Genomic DNA, 24,155 nt, shown 5'->3' with positions numbered 1-24,155 from the left:
CTCCTGATTTGCAGGCTTTGAAGGCACTTCTGTTTTCTTCTTTTTATTAGTTGTTTAGATATGTATTTTATGTCTTCTTTACTTGTAGCTCCTGGATAGTCAGGGCTCATAAGTGACCCATCTTTAATGCCTACAAGACTTTACAGTGGGCATAAGATCAATTTCTGATGAATAGAAGATTCTACTGTTAAAAAACACTTCAATTTGTGAATGTAACATTATTTTTCCAAATGTAACATGCAGAAAACTGTTCTAGGAACTAGCAGAGGTAGTCTTTTGTTTATAGATTTCCAAATTAAAAAGTAACAACCCCAATACTTTTTCTGGAGCTCATTCAGCTGCTCACACAGGCTGACCTTAGGCTTTGCTCATCTGATTTAGGCTGTGAGACGTGGCCCTGGAAAGTGAATTACTGACTTTTCTGTCTTGTTATTAAAGTTTTCCCATTGTGTCCCCACAGGTTAAGTTCCACAAAACAGCTGACTAGAGATCCCACCAGGCCTGTCACCACCTCCACCTCTAGCATCTCAGAGGACAGCATCAAATGGGTCACTCCAGGTGAGAACCTAATCTTTTAGAACAAGGAAGAGGAACTTTGATTTTGTAAAATGCTCTGAAACCTCGAATCATACTTTCCTCAAATGAATTTACTTACTCAAGTCTCAGGAAAAAGCCAGGGAAAAAAACGGCATAAAAAGGAAATATTACGGATTCTTTTACTCTTTTCTCTCCTCTTTCCTTCCATGGTCAGATGAATGCCTTTTTCTACAGCACAGAGTCTGTCTTGTGTCAGTGTTGCCTCTGCTTCAGATTTCAGGCTTTAGATGGGAAGGATGTCTATATTCTCTATTTCTGAAATGTTTCCTAAACAGGAGCTCACAGGCATGTTAACAGATCAACATCAGTGGAATCAGGGCAGAATCATCACTTCCCCAACTGGATATGGCCTCTGGAAGGCTGGCAAATGAAATCAGAGAGGGCTGTGGTCTAATACACTTACTGAATTCTTTCAAAAGGCTTCCCTTGGCTTGGTTAGGAGAAATTTCCACTAAACTTCCTTGGTTTCATTCATCATTTTATCTTTTCTTTTGCAACAGGGGGCACAGAGTAGAAAGAATGAAATACAAATAAACATACTGTTTTATTCCGAATCAGCCAAGTCTTATTAGCCTGTTCCTGGCATCCAGGTAGATCTGGCTGGCACGAGCAGAGGCCTTGTGTTATCCAGAACAGACTATCAAAACCCAACTAGAGGCCATTTTGTTCTTTTTTCTTTCTTTTGGTAAATGATTGTAACTGGGAAGTCAAGCAAATTCTCACATCAAAATCCACAGAATGTGAGACCCTGAGAGCTTAAAGGATGTAAGCAGTGACCAATTCCCTTTACAGATAAGGAACTGGGAGGAAACAGTTATAATTTAATCAGTGTATTCCTAGAAGTTATTTTAATACGGGCAGAATCAACCTTCACGTACCTTTCGGGTGTTGGAGTAGCACCATGACAAGAGACGGAGAAGCATAAGGAAAGTAGGTCTTGAATGCAAACTTCAGCTACAATAGAATCAAAAATTCAAAACCATTTGAACATTAGCATTGGAAAGGGTATTAAGAAAATACAAAATCTTGCATCCTCTGCCCCAAAAAGACCCTCTACTTTATGTGGTCAGAATGTTTCCTTGCATGCTTATCAAAAAAAAAAAAAAAAAAGTCTCCTAATAATCTTGTAAATATGTTCCAAAAAAATTAAACCTTTTTAAAGTCACCTTCTAGGACTTAAGAAAAATAAAGTTATACTCTTGATGTCTTTATATCAGTTCTTCACCTCACATGAACTCAATTATATATATAAATCTTCTATTTAAGTGAGAGTTTCCAAGGCAGTTGTGAGATGGTTTTTTTATAATCAAAACAGCATAAAACAACAATGGTGCTCACGATACTTTGAGGGCCGAAGCGCTATCCTAGCTATGCCCTCAGAAGGCACAGAAGTTTTGAAGAACTTTTGTAAAAAGTTGAGGTAAAATCTATAAGCAGTGAAGTACAAGGGCTTTAAGTGTACAATTTAATGACTTTTGGTAAATGTGTAAATCCAATGTGACCATCACTCCAATCAAGACACAGAACATTTATTTTTTTTTATTTCTTTGCGGTACGTGGGCCTCTCACTGTTGTGGCCTCTCCCGTTGCAGAGCACAGGCTCCGGATGCGCAGGCTCAGCGGCTACGGCTCACGGGCCCAGCTGCTCCGCGGCATGTGGGATCTTCCTGGACCGGGGCACGAACCCGTGTCCCCTGCATCGGCAGGCGGACTCCCAACCACTGTGCCACCAGGGAAGCCCAAGACACAGAACATTTCAATCACCCCAGAAAGTTCCCTTGTGGTTGTTATAGTCAATCCCTCCACCCCATCCCGGCAACCAATATTTTATTTCAACAAGAGAGAGTAGTTTTGTATGTTCTTGAATTTCACACAAATAGAATCATAAGAGGATGTATTTTTGTGTGTCTGGCTTCTTTGGCTCAACATGTTCTTTTGCAACTCATCCATGCTATTGTGTATGCGGAGTTCATTTTTTAAAAAATTGCTCTGAAGTAGTCATTGTATGAATATACTATAATCTGTTTATTTATTCTCCCATTGATGGGCACTTGGGTTGTTTCCAGTTTGGGGCTGTTATGAATAAAGCTGCAGTTAACATTCACATTTATGTCTTTTTGTGGATATGTGCTATCATTTCTCTTGGGTAAATACCATAGGAATGGAATTAGTAGGTCATAGAGTAGATGCTTGTTTAACTTCCTAAGAAACTGCCATGTAATTTTTCAAAGTGGTTGTACCACTTCACACTCCCATCACAATTTATGACAATTTCAGTTGCTCCACATACTTGTCAACTTTTGGTATTGTCAATCTTATTAATTTTAGCAATATTAGTGGGTGTGAAATATTACCTTATTATGACTTTACTATTCATTTTCCTGATATGTTTACTGCCAACTTATACATATTTTTTGTAGTGTGTATTCAAGTCTTTTGTCCATTTTTAAAACTGAGTTGTCTCTTATGTTCTTGAGTTGTAAGAGATCTTTATATATTCTGGATATAAGTCCCCTGTCAGATATATATATTGAGAATATTTTTTACCTGCTGGTGGATTGCTTTTTCATTTTCTTAAGGATGTCTACAAACACCAGAAGTTTTAAATTCTGATAAAGTCTAATTTATCCATTTTTCTCATATTGCTAGTGCTTTTCTGCATTCCTTCTAAGAAATCTCAGATTATCCCAATGTCAAAAATGCTATTCTTTTCATTTTCTTCTAGGAGCTTTATGGCTTTAGCATTTATTTTGAAGTCTATGATCCATCTCAAATTAATTTTTGTGTTTGTGAGGTAGAGGTTCATTTTCTCCTACCTGGATATCCACTTGTTTCAGTGCTGTTTGTTGAAAACTTTCCTTTCCCCATTGATTTTCCTGGCATCTCTGTCAAAAATCAGTTGACTACATATTAATATATGTATGGATCTATTTCTAGACACTATTCTGTTCCACTGATCTATCCTTTTGCCAATACCTCACTGTCTTGGTCTTGATTACTATAGCTTCAAGTCTTGAAATCAGGTAGTTTGAATCCTCTGTTTTTTGGGGGTTTTTTGGCCTTTGAAATCTTTTATTGTCACTTTGGTTAAGGAATAAGTATTGTCTCACAGTGACCTATGATCTTATTTGACCAAGTGTTTTAAAACTTTTTGACAAACTTCCTAAAATATCAAATTTTAATTAAAGTTCTTTTGATTTCCAGCTAACTTTGGGATACCTTAGAGGGCCCCTGAGGTATCTCAAAGAGAAATATTTAATGAGGATTATTTCGTATGTTGAACTAAATATAATCAGATGTTTAACCATGCCTTTTAAGTCTTTTGTCATTTACAGATATTTTTGTACTCTGATGCTGTTACAAAAAGTGCTTCATCATCAAGGAGATTCATGGAAAGGCTATGGAAACCGTTACAACAGTTCCACATCAAAATGATGGCTATGCGAGGATTCCAGCACCTACCAACTTAAAACAAGGAGCTGTCCTACCCCTGGGGCCCCTAGATCAGGCATCCAGAGATTTTTACTTCCTGACAGGCCCCTACTCAGCCTTGAAGCAGTTACAGAAGATGGACCATTGCCCCTCTGCTTCCCATAAGAATATGGGAGTCTGAATTTTTTTTTCTTTTGTTTATTCAAAATTGTTCTAGCTACTGTAGGTCCTCTGCATTTTCATATAAGTTTTAGAATCAGCCTGTCAGTTTCTGTTTTGAAAACCATGTTGGGATTTTAACTAGGATTACATTGAACGAGGCATCTCAACAATTCATAAATATAGTTTCTCTCTTTATATGTTTAAGTTTTCTTTAGTTTGTCTCACCAATGTTTTATAGTTTTCCAAGTAGAGGTCTTATACACCTTTTTTTTTTTTTTAAAATAAATTTATTTTTGGCTGCACTGGGTCTTCATTGCTGTGTGCGGGCTTTCTCTAGTTGCGGTGAGTGGGGGCTACTCTGTTTCGGTGCGCGGGCTTCTCATTGCGGTGGCTTCTCTTGTTGCAGAGCACGGGCTCTAGGTGTGCAGGCTTCAGTAGTTGTGGCACACGGGCTCAGTAGTTGTGGCTTGTGGGCTCTAGAGCACAGGCTCAGTAGTTGTGGCACACGGGCTTAGTTGCTCCATGGCATGTGGGATCTTCCCGGACCAGGGATCGAACCCGTGTCCCCTGCATTGGCAGGCGGATTCTTAACCACTGTGCCACCAGGGAAGTTCCAGGAAAACTGATACACCTTTTAAAAAATTCACTTCCAAGTGTTTTATGTGTGACTGTGGATTTGTCTATTTCTCTTTTTACTTCTGTCAGTTTTTGCTTTGTGTATTTCAGAACTCGGTTATTAGGCATATATCTATTTGTAATTGGCATTTCTCCTGATGAACTATTGCATAATTATAAAATGTACCTCTTTTTGTCTGGTCATACTCCTTATCTTGAAACCTAATGCATCTGCTGCTAGTAGAGTGATACCAGCTTTCTTGTGCTTATTGTTTACATTACGTATCCCTTTCCTTCCTTTTAACCTATCTGTGTCTTTATAATTAGAACTGGTCTCTTGAAAACAACATATAGTGGGTCTTGGTTTTTCATCCAGTCTGACATATTTGCTTACTTGTTTATTTATTAATTAATTAATTTATTTTTGGCTGCATTGGGTCTTTGTTGCTGTGCACAGGCTTTCTCTAGTTGCAGTGAGTGGGGGCTACTCTTGTGGTGCGCGGGCTTCCCACTGCAGTGGCTTCTCTTGCTGCAGAACACGACTCTAGGCGCACGGGCTTTAGTAGTTGTGGCATGGAGGCTCAGTAGTTGTGGCTCACGGGCTCTAGAACGCAGCTCAGCAGTTGTGGTGCACGGGCTTAGCTGTTCCATGGCATGTGGGATCTTCCTGGACCAGGGCTTGAACCCGTGTCCCCTGCATTGGCAGGTGGATTCTTAACAACTGTGCCACCAGCGAAGTCCCATCTTTGCTTTTTTACTAGTGTATTTAGTTGATTTTCACTTAGTTTTTGTAATTAATGTACTTGTAGATATATTTGGGTTTATCTTTTTATATTCGTTTCTTTTGCCCCATCTATTTTTTGTTCCTCTGGCAGCCCACAGCTCTGTCTTTTGACACCTCAAGTCAATCAGATTGTGCCTTGAGCTCTGGCCACCCCCTCACCCCTCCACCCACTCAACCCCCCTTCTACCCCTTACATGAGAGCCCTCATGGAAAAGTTAGAAGATTACCCAATGTGGTTTCCTTTTTCAAGGGTTGAATCCCCGCCAGTTTTAATCTGCTTTTTGGGTTGCTCTCCAGTACCTTCAAATAGTTTAAAAAAATATTTTCCCCAGAGTTTATAGTTTTTATCTGTGGGAGATTTAGTCTAGTACATTATTAAACTCTGTACTACTGGCACCAGAACCTGAACTGATTTGCTGTTTGTACTGGAGCCATTTGTTATGCAAGCTCAGAAAAGAGGCTTGTCATGACAGCCTTAAGTTTTTGCCTACTAGTCCGACTGGGCACATTGATGGAGCTGCACTGTGCTCTCCAACTAAAACAAGGGTGAGAGGAAAGGATGAAAAGAGAATGAGGAGCACTGCAGATAAACATTTCTGACAATGGGAAAGAATGTGGATTAATGGGATTTCTCATAAACTGCTGGGGGGAGGGACTTCCCTGGCGGTCCGGTGGTTAAGACTTCGCCTTCCAATGCAGGGGGTGCCGGTTTCGATCCCTGTTCGGGGAGCTAAGATGCCACATGCCTCGTGGTCAAAAAACCAAAACATAAAACAGAAGCAATATTGTAAAAATTCAATGAAAGACTTTAAAAATGGTCCGCATCAAAAAAAAAAAAAAAGTAAAAAAAAAAAAGATATCATTCTAAAAAATAACCAAACCGCTGGGGGGAATGTAAATTGGCACAAGCATGTATGAAAACAATTTGGCAGTATCTGCCAAAGCACTCCTAATAACCAGCACTTCCAGTCCTAAGTATATGCCCCAGGATGTTCAGAGCAACACTGTTTATGAAAGAAACCAAAACCTGGAAATAATCCAAAAGCCCACCACCAGGAAGATAGCTACATTGTGGTACACTTTCCCAACAGAGCTCTACACAGCAATCCCCACCAGGACCACGACCACGCACAGCACAGAGCAATCCTGGTAGCACGATGCTGGAAAGAACAAGGCTCAAAAGGCTACATACGGTGTGCTACTCTTATCTGTTGTTTGTTTTATAAAGTGCAAAAACAGTCACAAGTAAAGAAAACACGGTTTAGCAATCATGTGATCAAACTATTTTCAGAAAAAGCAGAGGAATGATAAACATAAAATCAAAACAGCAGCTATCTGAGGGGAGAAAGTCAAAGTGACAGGATAGAGGAGGAGCATGTGGATACCTGAAAGTTGCTATAGTGGGCCAGGTCTTGTTGGATGTCAGGCTGGTAGATACTCATTTATTAAGAATGAATACGTGGATGGATGGATAAAACACCGAAAGAAAAGAGGGCCATGCATGGACCAAGTAGGACAAAGGATGTCATGCATCAGGGATTATGATTAATCTACAAAGGGGCACTAAGGAAGGCAGGGGACTGATGATGAGAATGGCATCGACTAGAAAGGCAGGCAATCAGGAACAGCCCCAGGAAAAGAAATGACATAACAAATGTGGATGAAGGCATTTGCAAAGTTAAGAGGTTATTGCTCTTGTATCCTGAACCCAAGGCGAGGGCACTGAATTCCTGTTTCTTTTTGGATCCCTGCCCTGCCTTCCACCAGAACCCAATCTGTGCCCCTCACACCAGCAGACACATGTAGCCTGGGCAGGGTACTATTTTAAATTAAAAGTGACTGTAAGAACAGTTCAACCAGTCCAAATCTAAAGTGCCAAGGCCAACCCTGCAACTCAGGGGAAAAGCTGGTAAGGAAAACAGACTCAGGCTAACGGTACAGAGCAATACTTCTTTCACCGATGCCCTCCGCCGTAACCTAGGTCTGTTCCAGGAGTCAAAGGCACAGGTTTTCTAGAGGTCAGTTCCTAATTGGAAATACTAAGAATATTCAGGGAAGATAAAAGATATTTATAGTTATGCCTCAAAGTAAGTGTGAGGGCCAGCCAGTGCCTTTCAGCAGAGCTCTCCTCCCGAATTCCAGGCTGGATACCATTGATAATGCTGTTTGCTACAGTCTAGCTAACTTCCCTTGGGAAAGAAAAGATGGGAAGAAAGCATCATAAACATTTATCATTGCCTTAAAGAACAGAAACCTCTGCTAAAACCTGAGCGGTTTCTTGGCGTTGGAGTGTATGGGAGTTTAGTACAACCAAGCATCACAGCAGTGCTCTCCTAAGTCAGACTGCAGCAAGCACGCCAAGGGACCATGACATATCTCACAGGGAACTGCAGTGGACTTGGGCACTTGAACAGGCAAAGCACTACACAGACATTAGGTCTGCGGCCATCAGAAGTACAGGCCAGTTAGAATGCCCAAAGACAAAAGCGCTCTGGTAGAAAAGGCTCCTGTTACAAAGGTCACTCTAATCGATCAGCTGCCTCTGCTGACGGCCCCCCAGTGCAAGTCCTCCTGCAGATCCCTAGATCCAGCTTCTTGCTTACTGAGTCCAACTGACACCTCTTGATCATGGCCATTCCTAGCTCCTCATCTACAATTATTCAAATATTTCCTTGTCACTCTATCTCCTTTCTCCTCTGGAACCCAATTCACATTTAGGTCTCTGATATGAATGGAAACTAATAATTAAGAATGTCCAGTATTGCTCTGTAATAAGTGGCACTTCCTTCTTAGCACATGCCATATAGACTCCAGAATACCTCTCTCTAGCCTGGGAGGGGCAGAGTCCTGCTTGACAAACAGCATACAACACAGGGCCCAGAAAGCTCACCCTCTGGGGTGGCATGTGCTGGCATGGCAGAGTTCTCTGCGCAGCAGTAGATAAATGCTTTTGGGTACCAGGACACAGGACAGACAGGAACCATCTTGATTTACTTTCAATTAAAATGGTTTTACCTTTGCTGGGGTTTTCATTTGGAAGCTTTCTTCTTGAACAAAACAGTCTATCAAAATCACTGAAAATAATGTGCTCCCTTCTGGTGATTAATCAAATACTCTTAACAGCTTCTTTTTCTTTGGGGGAATGAATAATATCTGCAATATAACGAACCTGCTTGTTTTCTTTTTCCAGAGCTTCTACAAAGCATCGTGTAAACACTTGGATAGTGGCCAGTACTTCTAGGGCTCCATCAGTTTCCAGGAGTGCGTACCTGAGCAATGCAAAGCCAGATCACAACACATTCAGTGATTAACCTGGCAAACACGTGAACCTGAACATGTAAAAGGGAAAAATGGAAACATTTTTTTGTGCCATAAGCTTCAACAGTATCTCAACTCATCAGTTTTCAGTCCTTGCGTGAAATCCCTTTTCTAAAAATTTTCTTTAAAATTGCAAACATGCAGAGCTCCCTTTCTTGTTTTTTAAATTATTAAGCACTTCATATCCCTTCCACATGGGCCTGGAATGCTCTTTACAAATATTTGCGCACTGTACGCCCAGAAATGCAACATCCACAGAACTTTTGCTTTTGCAAGTGGAGAAAGGTGCCCCGGGGTTAAAATGGCTCGGTCAAATCCACCTAGCAAAGTGGTGGAAGAATCTGCATATCCCTGGTTTGTTTTCTATGCATTTTCACACAACTAACCTTTCTTTATGTTTGTTTAAACAATAACAAAAAAATCAACTGAAACTTTGCTAGCTTTAAACTAAAAACAGCATTCTGACTTATTTCTATACTCATTTAGCTTAAAGTTGGTATGTTTCAAGACCAACCCAAGTGCTGGATTACTTGCTATTGTAAAAATTCTTTTCCCCAGTGTCTGTTGTCTGCCATGGGGCCTCTGTTTGCTGAGTGTGAGGGGGATGGGATAAAGAGAGTAGATACCCTGGCTGTACCAGCACCCAGGAAAGAGGCTGGAAACCCTCCCTGGGTGGGCAAGTCCGGCCCCCCACTAACTGGCAGCCATAACCCAACCTAATGTCCAGGGGTCTCCTCATCTTTCATCATTGTAAATCCAATGCCTTTACCAAGAAGTTCTGGTATTTGCAGAATAAAAATTAGTGTGCTGTAAGATAACATGCATAGTTGATTCTGCCTTTCAGAAGAGCTCTGTTAAGAATGGCATCATTTATTTATTATTCTTGGTTTTCCTTAGCTTTCCAATCCTTTAAAAAGATTGGTCAGCCCTCATGTGGTGAAGGGAGAACACTACTACGCTTTATTTTGAGTTGAGAAAAATTCTACATGAATATTGAATGATGTAAATCTCATGTAATTTTGCTTTTCTACCATTATTATTAGAATTTTAAAAGGTTAAAAAAAGATAGTTATCTTAATTTTTAGGCATTGGCTTTTAAATATACATTGACATTTGGGTTTTACCAAAAAGCTCAGCAGGAGGGGATGGAAGCAGAAACTAATTCCCCCGTGGTACAGCCAGAGACTACCACAGAGTTTTTTATTCGCATTTGGAAGCTGAACATATTTAGACCAATTTACTAGCAGAAACAGCACAATACTGACCTGAACATTTCATCAATAACTCTGAATATGGCAGGGTGGCAGGCAGCTGCAGGCTGTAAGGAAAGGACCATGAGAAAGTAAACTATCAGAAGCATTTCATCAATAATGACTTGCTCTTATCAGGCAAATGAATTGTCTAGAACTGCTGGTGTCTAGAAAATGGGTTCATTCCTGTGAGTTAGAAAAAAACAAGAACCAGTTCATAGCAAAAGCCCTACATACAAATACAAACAGTAGTTCTCTTGGGGCAAGGGGATTATGTACAATCTTTATTTCTTCTTTATACTCTGTACGTTCCACATTTTCAACAATAAGCCCATATGATACGAAAAAAGAGTCATTAATTATCATGGAACATTAAAATATACCTTCTAGGGTTTCCCTGGTGGCGCAGTGGTTGAGAGTCTGCCTGCCAAAGCAGGGGACACGGGTTCGTGCCCCGGTCCGGGAAGTTCCCACATGCCGCGGAGTGGCTGGGCCCGTGAGCCATGGCTGCTGAGCCTGCGCGTCCGGAGCCTGTGCTCCGCAACGGGAGAGGCCACAACAGTGAGAGGTCCGCGTACGACAAAAAAAAAAAAAAAAAATATATATATATATATATATATATATATATATATATATATACCTTCTACCGGCATGCTGTAATGAAGACACAGAGCCTACCTGTGTTGCTAGTTTTACATAATGTGCCCTGTGTGTCTGACCGCCTCACATGACTTAAAAGTGCCTCAAGGTCGAATCTGGGCCGGCTATCTTTTCATTCCTGCTTATTAGGAAATGAGTGTATAATTTAGAATTATTATTGAGGAAAGCAGTGGCCACTACCATGCCAGACTGAATAATATTACATCTTAGTGCCCTATGAATTTAGCAGCTTAAATTACTTCAGACGAAAAAAGAATAAAGGTACCATCATCTTGAATGATGAAAGCAATCTAATTTATTCCACGAGTATTTTTATGACAGGTTTGATTGTATAAATCTGCAGAAGCCGACCTACTGTGGCCTGAGTGGGGCTTCAGTGGGCCTGACCCAGATTCCATATCTTTTTGGCCAGAGCTCAAAGCATGACATTAAGCCAGAGGAAGATGCCATTTGGGTTCTAAGATATTTTACAGTAGCATCCAAAGGTTAGTGAATTGGCTCTATAGGGAATTTCTCTGAGTCACATTGAGCTTGATATGACTAGCTTTGGGAAACATTTTTTCATACCCCCTCAACTAGAAAAACATAAAAAAGGATATGCGTTTTCTCTTAAGTTTTCTAGACCAAGCTGAAGAAAGAATGATGCCTATCTCCATAAGACTCTCTTCCACCCTGTTCTGCGCTGGCATTTCGAGTTCTAACATTGAATGTGCGCCATCTAGTGTTCATACACCGCCATTACAGGCTGTTATAGAAGGCTCCAGGCAAGAGCATTGTCACTTGTTAAAATGATGGGATAATTCCTTTTATTTGAAGAGAGACTTGCGATTTGTAAGTTACAGATCTCTATTTTCTGAGTAATCCATACTCCCTAATCCTTCATTGATGTCCATTTTTATCTAAAAGAAACCAACTAAAATTTTTCATAGATAAATTCATTATAAACTCAGTGATTTGGCAGAATTCAAACTGAAGAGAGGCAGAAGAAAGGCAGGTTCACCAGGAGAGGCGGAATATTTTTTGGCTTTGATTTCAGACAAGTCAGTTAATCTCTCTGCTTTTCAGCCTCACTGTAAATAATAACAGTTATTAAAAGGTCACTGGATATATGCCCAGAAAATATCATGGAAGTTTCTATGTATTCATAATGGAAAAATCAAACAAGAAGGGAAGAGCAGGGCTTCCCTGGTGGTGCAGTGGTTAAGAATCTGCCTGCCAATGCAGGGGACACGTGTTTGAGCCCTGGTCCAGGAAGATCCCACATGCCATGGAGCAACTAAGCCCATGGGCCACAACTACTGAGCCTGCGCGCTAGAGCTTGCGCACCGCAACTACTGAGCCTGTGCACCACAACTACTGAAGCCCGCGTGCCTAGAGCCCGTGCTCCGCAACAAGAGAAGCCACCGCAATGAGAAGTCCGCATACCGCAACGAAGAGTAGCGCCCGCTCACCGCAACTAGAGAAAGCCCGTGCACAGCAACGAAGACCCAACGCAGTCAAAAAAAAAATAAATAAATTTAAAAAAAAAAAAGAAGGGAAAAGCAAACTGCATGTCCTGAAGAAATGTGAGTCATCAAATTTGCCAGAACAATTTTTCAAAGTCTTATATATAGACAATGTGTGTTTAAGACCAAACAACACTGTCATGTGACACACAGTGCCTAAAAAAAAGTGCATTGATAGAAAATAAGACTAAAATTGAAAATGGTAAAATAGAACCTTTGTTCTAAATGGTTTAACTACTCCAGAACCACTCTATAAAGTTGATGCTAGTAGAAAATCATTCAATACTGATTACAGGGATTTCCAAATGGCAAAGAAAAGGCTGATCCAACATGTAGAACAGGGCTACCTTGAAAAGCAAGGGGGAAAGCAAGAAAGCTCTAATTTAGCTTGTTGAAAGAGGACAAGAGCTTGGACATGCTCTTCTTTTATGCAGTGTTTTCTAGCAAAACAGCTCAATCAAATGTTTTAAATATCTACAGACTGTGTGGAATCTGCCTGTTCTCTCCACGCCAATGGCCTCTCCTCTTAGATTTCTTTCTGTCCAAATATTTCAGACCTTTGGTTGCTCTCAACCTGCTTCTACAACCTGTTTTAGCTTTTAAAACAGATAAGATGTTAGGAGGCAGAGGAACCTCCTGGAGGTGACCAGGCTTGAAACAGCAATGGCAGAGATTTTGATTTAAAAACCAGTCTCCCTCGCCACTCCAGAGTTGTGAACAGCTTTCTCATCTGCAGCCTTTACGGATGGTTTTAAACATGACGCTCTTCACACTTCCCGAGCACATAATTTCAAGGTCACTGAGTCCCCTCATGAAGCCTGGAGTGCTCACAGGCCAGGCATGTGTCCCAGTGACATCAAATCACAAAAGCAAACGTAAGCCGCTTTTCTTATCAAGGGAATCCTCTAAATAGAATTAAAGTCTTAATTTATGCTCCTCTGGAAGCCATAAATTTCCCCCCTAAATCTTTACAGCATCCATGTGAGGGAAGAGGCAAACATTTAACCCCTCTGTATCCTGTTTTATTTTTAAAACAGGACCCTACATTAACACAACAGGTCACTCTGCAACCCAGAGCTCCACACCCTAGCTCCGAAGCCCCACAATCCAGGCAATTATCTTTCCTGTTAAAATGAAGACAGAAAAGAAAACCTTTCTTGGGTTCCATCTGTTTGTCTGTTTTTCTCCATCCTACCAAAATCTGTTCCTTCTCAAGCTCTTCTCTTCTCCATATGGTCTAACGATTTCCGTGTACAGATTATTTCAAGTCTTGGGAAACTATGTTACCAGGAGGCCATCAGCAACAGGAGTTATGCCCTTCTTCTCTCCCCTCACGCTGCCCCCAGTTCTTTCACTCAACGTCAGAGGATGAACGGAAGATGATGACGGTGAGCTCCAGACTCTGGTTTCCTTTTCTTATGGACCAGATTGTTCTGGGGTGCTCATCCCTTTACCTCTGCCACAGCTACCCAGAACTGCATTGCTCATCTCCTCTCTGCCCAGAAGGACAGCCCATTTCCATCCCTCGAAAAAACAAGGGAAGACTAAGCAACATAGAGAAGTGCGCGGCGGCTGCGTTCTCTGGGCCTGCATTGTAGGCAGAGGTGAGGGAGAGGCCAGCTTGTCATTCTGTGCCGTGAACTGTACAAATAACATCAATACTTGCTCTCTGTCCTTAGTGTCTAACCTGTTTTCATCCCGATTCATCAATGATTATTACAAGCCACCTGCCACTTGAAAGAGGCCCAAGAAAACGGAAGAACAGAATTCTCAGGAAGAAATCTTTCCTTTTTTCTATCATTTTTTGATTCTTTGTGTGTGCGAGAAAGAAAGAGTATGGGTAGAGGGGAGAAAAAGAATACAAACCAGAAAGGGAAATTATACTATGATTTGAGGTAATTCACAGAGAAAAGTGAATGCCTCTCATAAAAAACAAAAAGGCAGTGAAGACACAGAAAAAAAAAATTCTCAAGCCGTCTATATTTATCACCCTTCATAGATATTTTTCCTAAAAAAATAAAGAGAGAAATTTCAGGTGAGAGATAAACTGAAGTTCAGTAAGCCTGGGATAGCTTCTCTTTCATAATCTATTTTTATGTAGTTTTATATAGTTCACTCCGGAGCAGAGTTTCTTTTTTTTTTAATTAATTGCTGATGAGACGCTTTTCCTCCAGTTTACCCGACAGCCGGCAATCACGTCCCACTGTGTAGCTGACTCTTCCAAACCCTTGACAGGCAGGAGCCCTTGTCTTAATATATAAGTTAAAAGGTGACTATTCATCAAGAAGTAACACTCTTCTTTAAAAAAAAGATTTTTCATAAGTTTCATTTCAAAAAACTCCTTTACTGAGTTCAAAAACAATTTGGTTTAAAAAAAAATCTACTTATATGAAAAACTTCACCTCTGTCATGTAAAATAAGGGACCTTTATAAACATGTATTTTCTTTTGTTATGCCATTTTCTTCATTTCTTTCAAATACCAAACTTAGGACGGTAAATATCCCTTTTGCATTTTAAGATCTGTTTTGTTTCAAAACATTCACATTTCTTTCAACAAATTTGAGCTTGGAAAAATGATTCTTTCTTTTTAATCTTTACCAGATGTTGTTTATACTACAAGCAATTTTTTTTCAGTACTCCATAATGCAATTATTGTTTAATTAGTGATAAATCTGTCATTTCTGGGCTTAAAAAAAAAATTAACAAGTACCAAATGTACTTTTGTATTTTAAATTTACCCGTGCTCTCTGAGAGGGTTAAGACACAGGGATGCCAGCTCTGGAAGCAGAGCAAAATCCCCCAAATCTGAAGTTCCTCTTCTAGCCTCGCCCAGTGGCCTCTATCCTGTTGGTTTGTGTAGCCTGAGCGGGGAAGATAGCTCTTCAGTCCCCTGCTGCTTCCTGGCGCAGCCTCTGAGTGGCAGTGACCTCCCAGGTCAACTACTGCCCTGTTTTGTTTTCTCTTTTTGGTTTTTCTTTTTTTTTTGTTTCTCTCCCTTCATCCCTGACTGGCTGCCAAGTCCTGCATCCCCAGCAGTGAAAACAGAACATGAGATCTAGGCCTCTTTCTTTACAGACAATGCTGGGTGATCTGGTGCCCCCATGAGGTCGATGCTGGAAAGTGCAATTACTGAGTTTTTTTTTTTTTTTTTTTACCTCTTAGCTACAAGCAGAAACCACCTCCACACTTTTCTATTCGATCACTGCTAAATTATCTACCTCAGCTTTCGTTAAATTACATGCATCACATTAAAGAGCTCAAAAACGAAATGCTTAAAAGACTGCTAATGAGAAAGCAGGAAAAGAAAACCCTAGAACATTAGTAAGAAGTTATTCAAACAGAGAAAACTGACATCATCCAGGATGTGGAGTTAATTCTTCAGTATAATTTTTTATTAAAGAGGAGCTGTGTTTGGAATTTTGTGTAAAAGAAGTTTCCTTTTCTTTTGGAAGTGGCTATGATTGCTATCTGGAGAATGAAAACAAGAATGCATCTTATCTCATATGAGGGAGGTCAAGCAGGACACTGAGGTATCTGCATGTTTATTATTCTTAAGCTCTTATTAGATCAAGAACTACTTTTTCACCCTATCTTTATTGAGGTATAGTTGACAAGATAAAGAACTAATTTTAAGGGCACTATGAAGAGAATACCAGGAGTGTTTCCTGATTTAAAATCTGAATAAACAAAACCAACCCCCCCCCCCCCCCCCCCCGCACTCTTTCGTGGGCAAATCTCTAGATCCCGCTGGAGGGGCCAGCCAGAGAAGGATCAAATGGGAGGGCATGGGAACCAGGGTATATCCCGGCCCTGGCATGCAGCAGGGCAGCCAAGCACAGTGCCACCCAGCCAGCACTTTTCATTCAAATGTGGAATATAAACAATAGCTTTCTGGGCTCCACAAACAGAATTGTAACTGCGAAACATAACATCCTTCTGATTTGGGGCCAGCCTTGGGAAACCAAACAGTGCCAAGAAAGCTGAATAATTAGCAAGTGGCTTTCACTGCTTTTGGTGACATCAGTTTTTAAGGTCAGGTCTGAAGCTATGGATTAGGTCTTCCATTGCCTGTTCTGTCAAGGGACACACAAGACCATCTGCTTTTGAAAAGTGTCAGTCTGCTCAGTAGATGACAAACTGAGTTAATACCTTGGTTTATTTAGGAGCACCAAATGTGGCAGGTGGGCATGTACTTGGGGGAGGTCCAGCCCACGAGAGCCAAAGGGTGAGTCTCAAAAGTAAACAGGTTTTGAAAACTTACTTTTATTTTATTTTAGAAGTCAAAAACATATACATGCACTTAGAATTCAGGTGATTATTAGGTTAGTGGCTTATTATTCATAGTCTTAATGGAAAATACCAAGCCTTGCATCCTTGAGAGGCCAAAGAACATTTGGGGAGATTATTTCACTTTGTACAACCTGTACTACACTTTTATCTTTTGTTTTTGCAACATCTTGGTAACTATAGAATTTCTAGGGCTAATTCTGGATAGTCCCAAGAGATGGAAACATAATTAACAGTGCTCCATATAAAATACAAGTTATGTAGACCATCACACTTTAATTACTCTCAGAATCCAGCTCTAATGTAATAGGCATCGAGTTTCTTCTGGAGGAAAAGTACCGCAGTCCTGTGCTAGCTGAGTCTTCAAGACCTCTGATACTTATGCACGGTCCTGTCACTGCACCAAGATATTGTGCTATGATAAATGAATCAGATGATGCAATTAGGAAGCAGGTTCTTCAGGTTACCCTTCCAATCACTCAGTCATGTCACAGGCTTATTCCAGCCTGCCGGGTTTTTTGGCCCAGTATGCCTGAGGAGAGCAGCCCACGCCAATCAAGGACTTGCAGCTCTGTATTATAATTACGTCCTTGAACCATAAGGCACAGAGGGGTTACATCCTGCCAATGCCACAATAAATTAAACCAAATAACACCCTCTGGAATCCCCCCTTTAACCACAATGGAAGCTCTGAATGTCTACACACATGATCCTGATAAATGCTTTTGGTAAATCAACTGACTTCAAAACTGTTTGGGGGAAATCATTTTACACTGTAAATTGGAGACGGAAGGTTATACAATGCGATGTTTAATGGGAGCGCCTGCTCTCTCTCTCATACACAGTATCCTGTGTTTACTGAAGTGCTGCTCAGGCCCTAGGGCCACAGGGAAAAGGACGCAGAGAGGCTCAGAGAGGAATCACAAGGTTGCTGAATCAAACCAACTTAGAGAAGTCGATGAAACTGGAATTTTTCTATAGGGAGAAGACTTAAAGGAAATTTAATGAGAACCTTGAAAGCAAGAAAATAGCTCAGTTACTATATTTTGCCACTGAAAAAGGACCAGAGCAAATTAAATTATAGCATGTATATTTAAGTTAGAAATAGATTTACCTGATAATAAAGGTAATGTTTCGAATAGGTTGCCAGGGGCTTCTAAAAGCCTTTGTTTATACTGAATTTTATTATAATTATTTTTATATAAAGTGCCTTCTTATTTTTCACCATAATATGCAACTCTTGTGAATGATGAGGTCAAGGAGAATTTTCCTAAAAGTAACTCTCTTTGGGCTCTCTCAGTCTTTATACCTATCTTCTTTTCTTTTTTTCTATCAGACACTATAAACTTCTAAATCAGTTGGGTTCAATTTGTGCCAGCTAACTTGCAGATGAAAGCATCATGACTGCTGGAGACTACAACACTACCCATGGTCACCTGGGAGGCCCCAGAATGGGAAGGCAAAGGGGAGCCCAGGAAACAGGGAGAAGGCAAGCACGGCCATGGTCACACACGTGAGCTGGTAGGGACTGATCAGGACCTAAAAAGAGAACTGGGATATTGTAAGAAGGCAGCAGATTCAATTATGATTCTCTTACACAGCCTCCAATTTAAAAGAGAAAGAAAAAAACCAGCAAGTTCTAAGTGAATTAAACAAATAGAAAGTGTCGGAGGGGGGGCTGTGCAAACTCAGCCAACCTCAGCGCACTCTAGGCAGAGACTCACCCCCGCCCAACACACGCCTCAGCTCAGCAGGGAGGTGCGCACTCTCCTCCGCCCAGTTTCCTGAACACCAACATAAGATCTGACGGTTCACCATCTCCCTTGAGCTAAGTTTCTCCATCTGTACAAAAGGAAGCAAATCTCTGCCCCATATCTCCCCTAGGTTACAAAAGCTAATGAGAAAACATGTTAGAGCCTACTGAAGTTCCTGTAAGAGGCCCCAGAAGCATGACACCTCCTGTAGTTTTTTAATTGTTTTTTTCAGAGTGCGTTGGTCTTTATTCCTGTTCTTACAAAAATGCACATAAATTCCAGAGCTGCCTCCCACAGAGGGAAAGCATCCGCATTGGTCAGTTCCCAGGGCTGCCGGAGGGCTTGGGCCCCTGACACTGGATTAGGCAATGGGGCCCATTTGGCCCACTGAGCCCCCGACTTCCCAGGCCTGAGAAGTGCTGAGTAGAGGGGAGACTGGGCAGCCCCTGAATGGAGGGAGGGGTCAAGGCTGGCAGGCTGACACCAAAAGAAAACTGACATAATTCTCAGTTGTTTTTGTTGTTTTAACCACTTTTCTGGGGTTTTGTTTTGTATCTTTTAAGTATTTTATTTTTCCTCTAGTGAAGGGTTAAAAGTTTATTTTTTGAATGCTTTTCTTTGTTAATTGATTCCTCCTATTGTTCATAAGATCCTCACTTTTTAAAACTTAACTTTTCATGTGGAAATGAGAAATACTGTTTTAAAAAATTTGTTGTCCAAATGTCAGGTCAATTCTTGTGAATATGCAATATAAGGTGCAATGATCAAGTAAATCTCGAAGCTTGCCTTTTTTTTTTGCCCGTGCCACTCAGCTTGCGGGCTGGTGGGATCTTAGTCCCCCGACCAGGGATTGAACCTGGGGCCACAGCTGTGAAAGCACCAAGTCCTAACCACTGGATCACCAAGGAATTCCCTCACCTTATTTTTAACACATGCTCTAAGTATGCAGAAAAGCCCGCTACATTAGGCATTTCAAAAATAAAATGTAGATAGATAATTATTTTAAAAGGTGCCAATCGCTCTTTAGTTTACATTTTTTTCCGCTTGTGCTGACTAAAAGAAATGATACCCAGCATCGTCTTTAAGGATTTTTCTCCTCATCAAAACCCGGCACATACCAGCAATGAGTCTTTCATAAAACATTCGATCCTCCTCAGAAAATTTCTCTCACTGGAGATAAGCTTTTCAAAAAGATGCAGCATTGTATTTTCAAGGCTGGGAAGGTGCCGAAGCCAGAGGCAGAGTATAGCTGACGCGGGGAGAGAAATCTTCTTCCTTTCAGTAAGAAATAAACAAAACTTTAATATAAATGAGTCACTGAAAAAAGAAGCAACTGACAAAGGATTAATCTCCAAAATATACAAACAGCTCATGGAGCTCAACATCAAAAAACCAAACAACCCAATTAAAAAATGGGCTGAAGATCTAACATACAGATGGCCAAGAGGCACATGAAAAGATGCTCAACATCACTAATCATTAGAGAGATGCAAATCAAAACTCCAATGAGGTATCACCTCACACGGGTCAGAATGGCCATCATCAAAAAATCTACAAACAATAAGTGCTGCAGAGGGTGTGGAGAAAAGGGAACCCTCATGCACTGTTGGTGGGAATGTAAATTGATACAGCCACTATGGAGAAGAGTATGGAGGTTCCTTAAAAAACTAAAAATAGAACTACCATACGACCCAGCAATCCCACTACTGGGCATATACCCAGAGAAAACCATAATTCAAAGTGACATATGCACCCCAATGTTCATCGCAGCACTATTTACAATAGCCAGGACATGGAAGCACCCTAAATGTCCATCAACAGAGGAATGGATAAAGAAGATGTGGTACATATATACAATGGAATATTACTCAGCCATAAAAAGGAAAGTGGGTCATTTGTAGAGATGTGGATGGACCTAGAGTCAGTCTGTCATACAGAGTGAAGTAAGCCATAAAGAGAAAAACAAATATCGTATATTAACGCATATATGTGGAATCTAGAAAAATGATACAGGTGAACCTATTTGTAGGGCAGGAATAGAGATACAGATGTAGAGAACGGACGGGTGGACACAGTGGGGGAAGGAGAGGGTGGGTCGAATTGGGAGATCGGGTTTGACATAGATACACTGCCATGTGTAAAATGGATAGCTAGGGGGAACCTGCAGTATAGCACAGGGAATTCAGCTCGGTGCTCTGTGACGACCTAGATGGGTGGGATTGGGGGGATGGGAGGGAGGTCCAAGAGGGAAGGGATATAGCTATACATATAGCTGACTCACTTCACTGTACAGCAGAAACTAACATAACATTGTAAAGCAATTATACTCTTAAAAAAAAAAAAAGAGTTCAAAATGCAATAACAAATCCAATCTGTGACTTTTTTTCATTGTGGTCATAGTAGCAGTTAATATTTATAGTATCAACGAATATGTACCAAGTATCCCTTTGCAAATATGCTTCCACTTCAACTCAAGAAAAAAAAATGCTTTCAAAAAGGACAAATAAATATATAGTGAAGGAAGAAAGAGAGTGACAAAAAATGTGATGGAAAAAGGCCTTGAGATATCCAGGTAAATGCAGTCCCTAATTTAAGAAACAGTTATGTTTGAAGGTGCATCCTAATGGTTTAAAATGTGGAGTCAGCCCTGGGTTTGAGTCCCAGAGCCACCACCTACTCACTATATGACCTTGGGAAAGTTACTTAACCTCTAAACCTCAGTTTACTCATCTGTAAAACAGGCCTACCTCCCTCCTAGTGCTGTCAGAAGGATCAAATGCAATAATAACACATGTACAGTGAGTGCTTAGGACAGTTCTTGGCACATAGTAAATGTTTAATCACTGTATTTGTAAATCTGTTGAAAATTCTCTTTAGTAATAATTTCATAAAAGCTGGTTGGACTGGTTGATCCAGTTGGTCCACAGCATGATACACTATAGACCCTAACCATTTTGTATAGTTACATTTCTATAGGATAATGTATTTGGAGATTCCTCCTATGTCAGGTCAGTGAATCAGGGATTCTACTTCTCCTGGGAGGGAGCTCTAGGGGGACATCTGTCTAACTCTGAGCCACCGGCAGGGGCCCCTCCCTGTGAATCTGGTGGAAACTTGGCTTTCTTCTCTCAGTCCTGCTTTTCCAAGGCCTCCTGCCCTTTCACCTGCAGGACCACAGAGAGCAGAGTGCTTTTCCAGGTTCTGCTAAAGATGTTTACTGCTTTTAATAAGAAAAATGAAAGCTGGGGACACAAAGGTTTCCCATTACCCAACAATCCCTTCAGGGTCTTTCCCTTCACCATCACTTCTGGGCCATTTCTCTGCAGGAGCTGGCATGAAGCCCAGGGAATGGGTACAGGGGCAGGAAATGAATAGGCAAAGACACAGGGTAGCAATTTCTAGTAGTTCCTTTTTGTTCTTCTCCCATAGCCTAACTCCTGTAGACCTTGTCCTAGATTAACTCTGGGGCAAGACTGAAAGAGGCTGAAGAATTGTAGGGTCTGTCACAGGAGCAGGCAGAAGGGCAGGAGAAAGGAAGGGAGGCATGGCCCTCATCCGACCCTCTTTAGAACTCCCATCTCACCCTGAGCTTCAGCTCTTCTGGGAAGTCTTACAGGACCCCCTTCCCTCTCCATACCTGGCAATGAAGAACTGCCATGGTGCCGCAAACTCGTATCACCTGGCACATTCTGGGGCCACACTATGGATGTCCTCTATTGTGGCACCGGTGCTTTGGGCTGCCATTCCCATGCCACCACCCCTGTTATACTCGATGGCAAGGAGCTGGTAGTCACACATTCAAGGAAGATGACTAAGCACTTCCCATGTGGCACTCAATGTGCTGGGTACAGGCCAAACAACTGGGAACAAACAGACCTAATCTGTATCCTTAGCGGTTTAGGGCCCAGTGGGAGGTATACATACATATATACATACACACACACACACACACATCAACTGTGATAAAGGCAATGAAGGAAAAGGACGGGCTGAGGAAAAAGGTGGGTGCAAATTTCCAGGGGGAGCTGGTGTTAGCTTGGACCTGGGTGGCACTGGAGAAGGAGAGATAGTGTATTTTAGCAGTGATATCAAGAGATACTGGCAATGAATTTGATGAGAGTTGGTGAAGACGAGGTAGGAATCAAGGCTGTCGCAAGTTTCTCGAGCTGCAAGATGGATGGACATACCATTTACTCAATGGAAGGAAGGGAAGAGAAGATTTGTGAAGGATTTACTGAGAGCTTAGTTTGGGGTGTGTGAATTTAGAATGCCTGAGGCACAATCCAACAGAGGCATGACGTAGGTCCTTGAATATCCAAGTTGGAAGTTCTGGGGAGAGATCTGGGCTGAAGATCTGTATTAGGGAGCTGTCAGCTGGCATGGAGCAGCAAGAGAATGGAGGAGAACTCTGAGGGACAGAGGTCTGAGTGGGGAGAGGGCCCAGGTCTGTGCCCCAAGGAGCTTCAACAGGTAAAGGAAGAGGTGGGGGAGCTGCAGACAGAAGGAGGAGTGCCAGACATTCAGGAGACAGAAGCAGAGAACCATGTCACCAAGGAAGAGAAGGCCAGTCCAGCTGTAACCAAGTCTGCGGAGAGGCTGAGGACATGTGGAGGGAAGCACGAGCACTGCGTCGGGCAGGCCCTTTGTGACCTCCCCAAGAAAAGTGTTGGATGGGGATGGAGTGATGGAAGCTGAAGGCAGAGTCCATGAGGAGAAGAGTGGAAGTGCAGCCAGCATTGCAGACTGGTCTTCAGAGGTACGGCTGTGCTAGGAGTGAGTGACAACAGGAAGCCACACAGGGTGGTGGCCTTGTGTGCTCCTGAAAGGTGGTGCTTTGGGCTGACTGCTGATGGGCCGGATGAAGAGGAGCTGGAGAGGCTGAAGGGCCAGTAGCTGCCATTTATTAAGGTCTCACCTGGAACAATGCTAAGCATTTTACTTGTATTTTAATCCTCATAACAACCCTACAAAACAAGTACCATTATTATCCTTATTTTTTGAGGTTGGAGTGGGACGGAGGACTCACAGCCACGATTTGAACCTAGGAGGTCTGGTGCTGGAGCCAGTCCTCAGCCTCAAGTCACACATAGGCCTCTCCACTCTGCAGGTAGGAGAGTGGAGGATGTTGCTCAGAAGCTGAGGCCTGGTACAGGGGTGAAAGCAGACAGTTTTCCCGGGTGAGCCAGATGCCTGGACCCTGTGTTCACTCCCTTCAGTGTCTAGGGAAGTCTTTTCAATAGTCCAGGCTATCAGCCAATTTTAGCCACATTAACAGACGCCTGGGAAGGGATTTCTGTCCAGCTTTCTTGAGAGAGAAGAACACCCCTTGGGAGTAGGGAGAGGGTGTCTATAGCCTCTGTCTCAGAGCCAGAAAGCCGCTGGGAGGCAGGGAAGCTCTGAGGTGCAGGGGGAAGAACTTGGCCGCACAGTGGCTCCTCCCTTCCCAAATAACACCTGCTCTTATCACACCTTATCTTTTTTGAGGACCTATGTGAAATAAATATGTACATCATTAGAAAAGTTTCTCACTTCAGTGAGAGTTCTTCAGAGGCAGTCCCATTCCTAAGCCCTCTGAGCAGCAATATGTGCAGTGTAGTTTCTATCATGAGGTCATGGTGGCCGAGTGATGCCCAGTGCACAGAGGCAGGAGCTGTTAAGAATGATGAACAGTAGATAGATATGAACAAATGTAAAAGGAAGCTAGTGTAAAATGGTAGTTCCAGCAAATATCTGAATTAAAAGATATTGCTCAGTTACAAATTTACATAAGAGTTGTGTAAGTTCTATACT

At 41.7% G+C, this 24,155-nt stretch overlaps 1 protein-coding gene across 1 annotated transcript in view; it reads right to left on the bottom strand.

The window, feature by feature from the left end:
* The window catches only part of FANCC (FA complementation group C), a 260,779-nt gene that overhangs the window by 16,038 nt on the left and 220,586 nt on the right, over positions 1-24,155 (bottom strand). Inside the window, exons 9-12 of the mRNA XM_027094153.1 lie at positions 19,484-19,640; positions 10,174-10,226; positions 8,760-8,859; positions 1,476-1,551 (exon numbers count right to left, since the gene is read on the bottom strand). Of these exons, the coding sequence (XP_026949954.1) occupies positions 1,476-1,551; positions 8,760-8,859; positions 10,174-10,226; positions 19,484-19,640 (386 nt within the window). The remainder of the gene's footprint in view (positions 1-1,475; positions 1,552-8,759; positions 8,860-10,173; positions 10,227-19,483; positions 19,641-24,155) is intronic.

The sequence above is a fragment of the Aethalodelphis obliquidens genome, unplaced genomic scaffold, assembly GCF_003676395.1.
Source record: "Aethalodelphis obliquidens isolate GAN/ISIS:26980383/991018 unplaced genomic scaffold, ASM367639v1 scaffold88, whole genome shotgun sequence".
NCBI lineage: Eukaryota > Metazoa > Chordata > Mammalia > Artiodactyla > Delphinidae > Aethalodelphis > Aethalodelphis obliquidens.
This window is presented reverse-complemented; position numbering and strand designations above follow the sequence as displayed.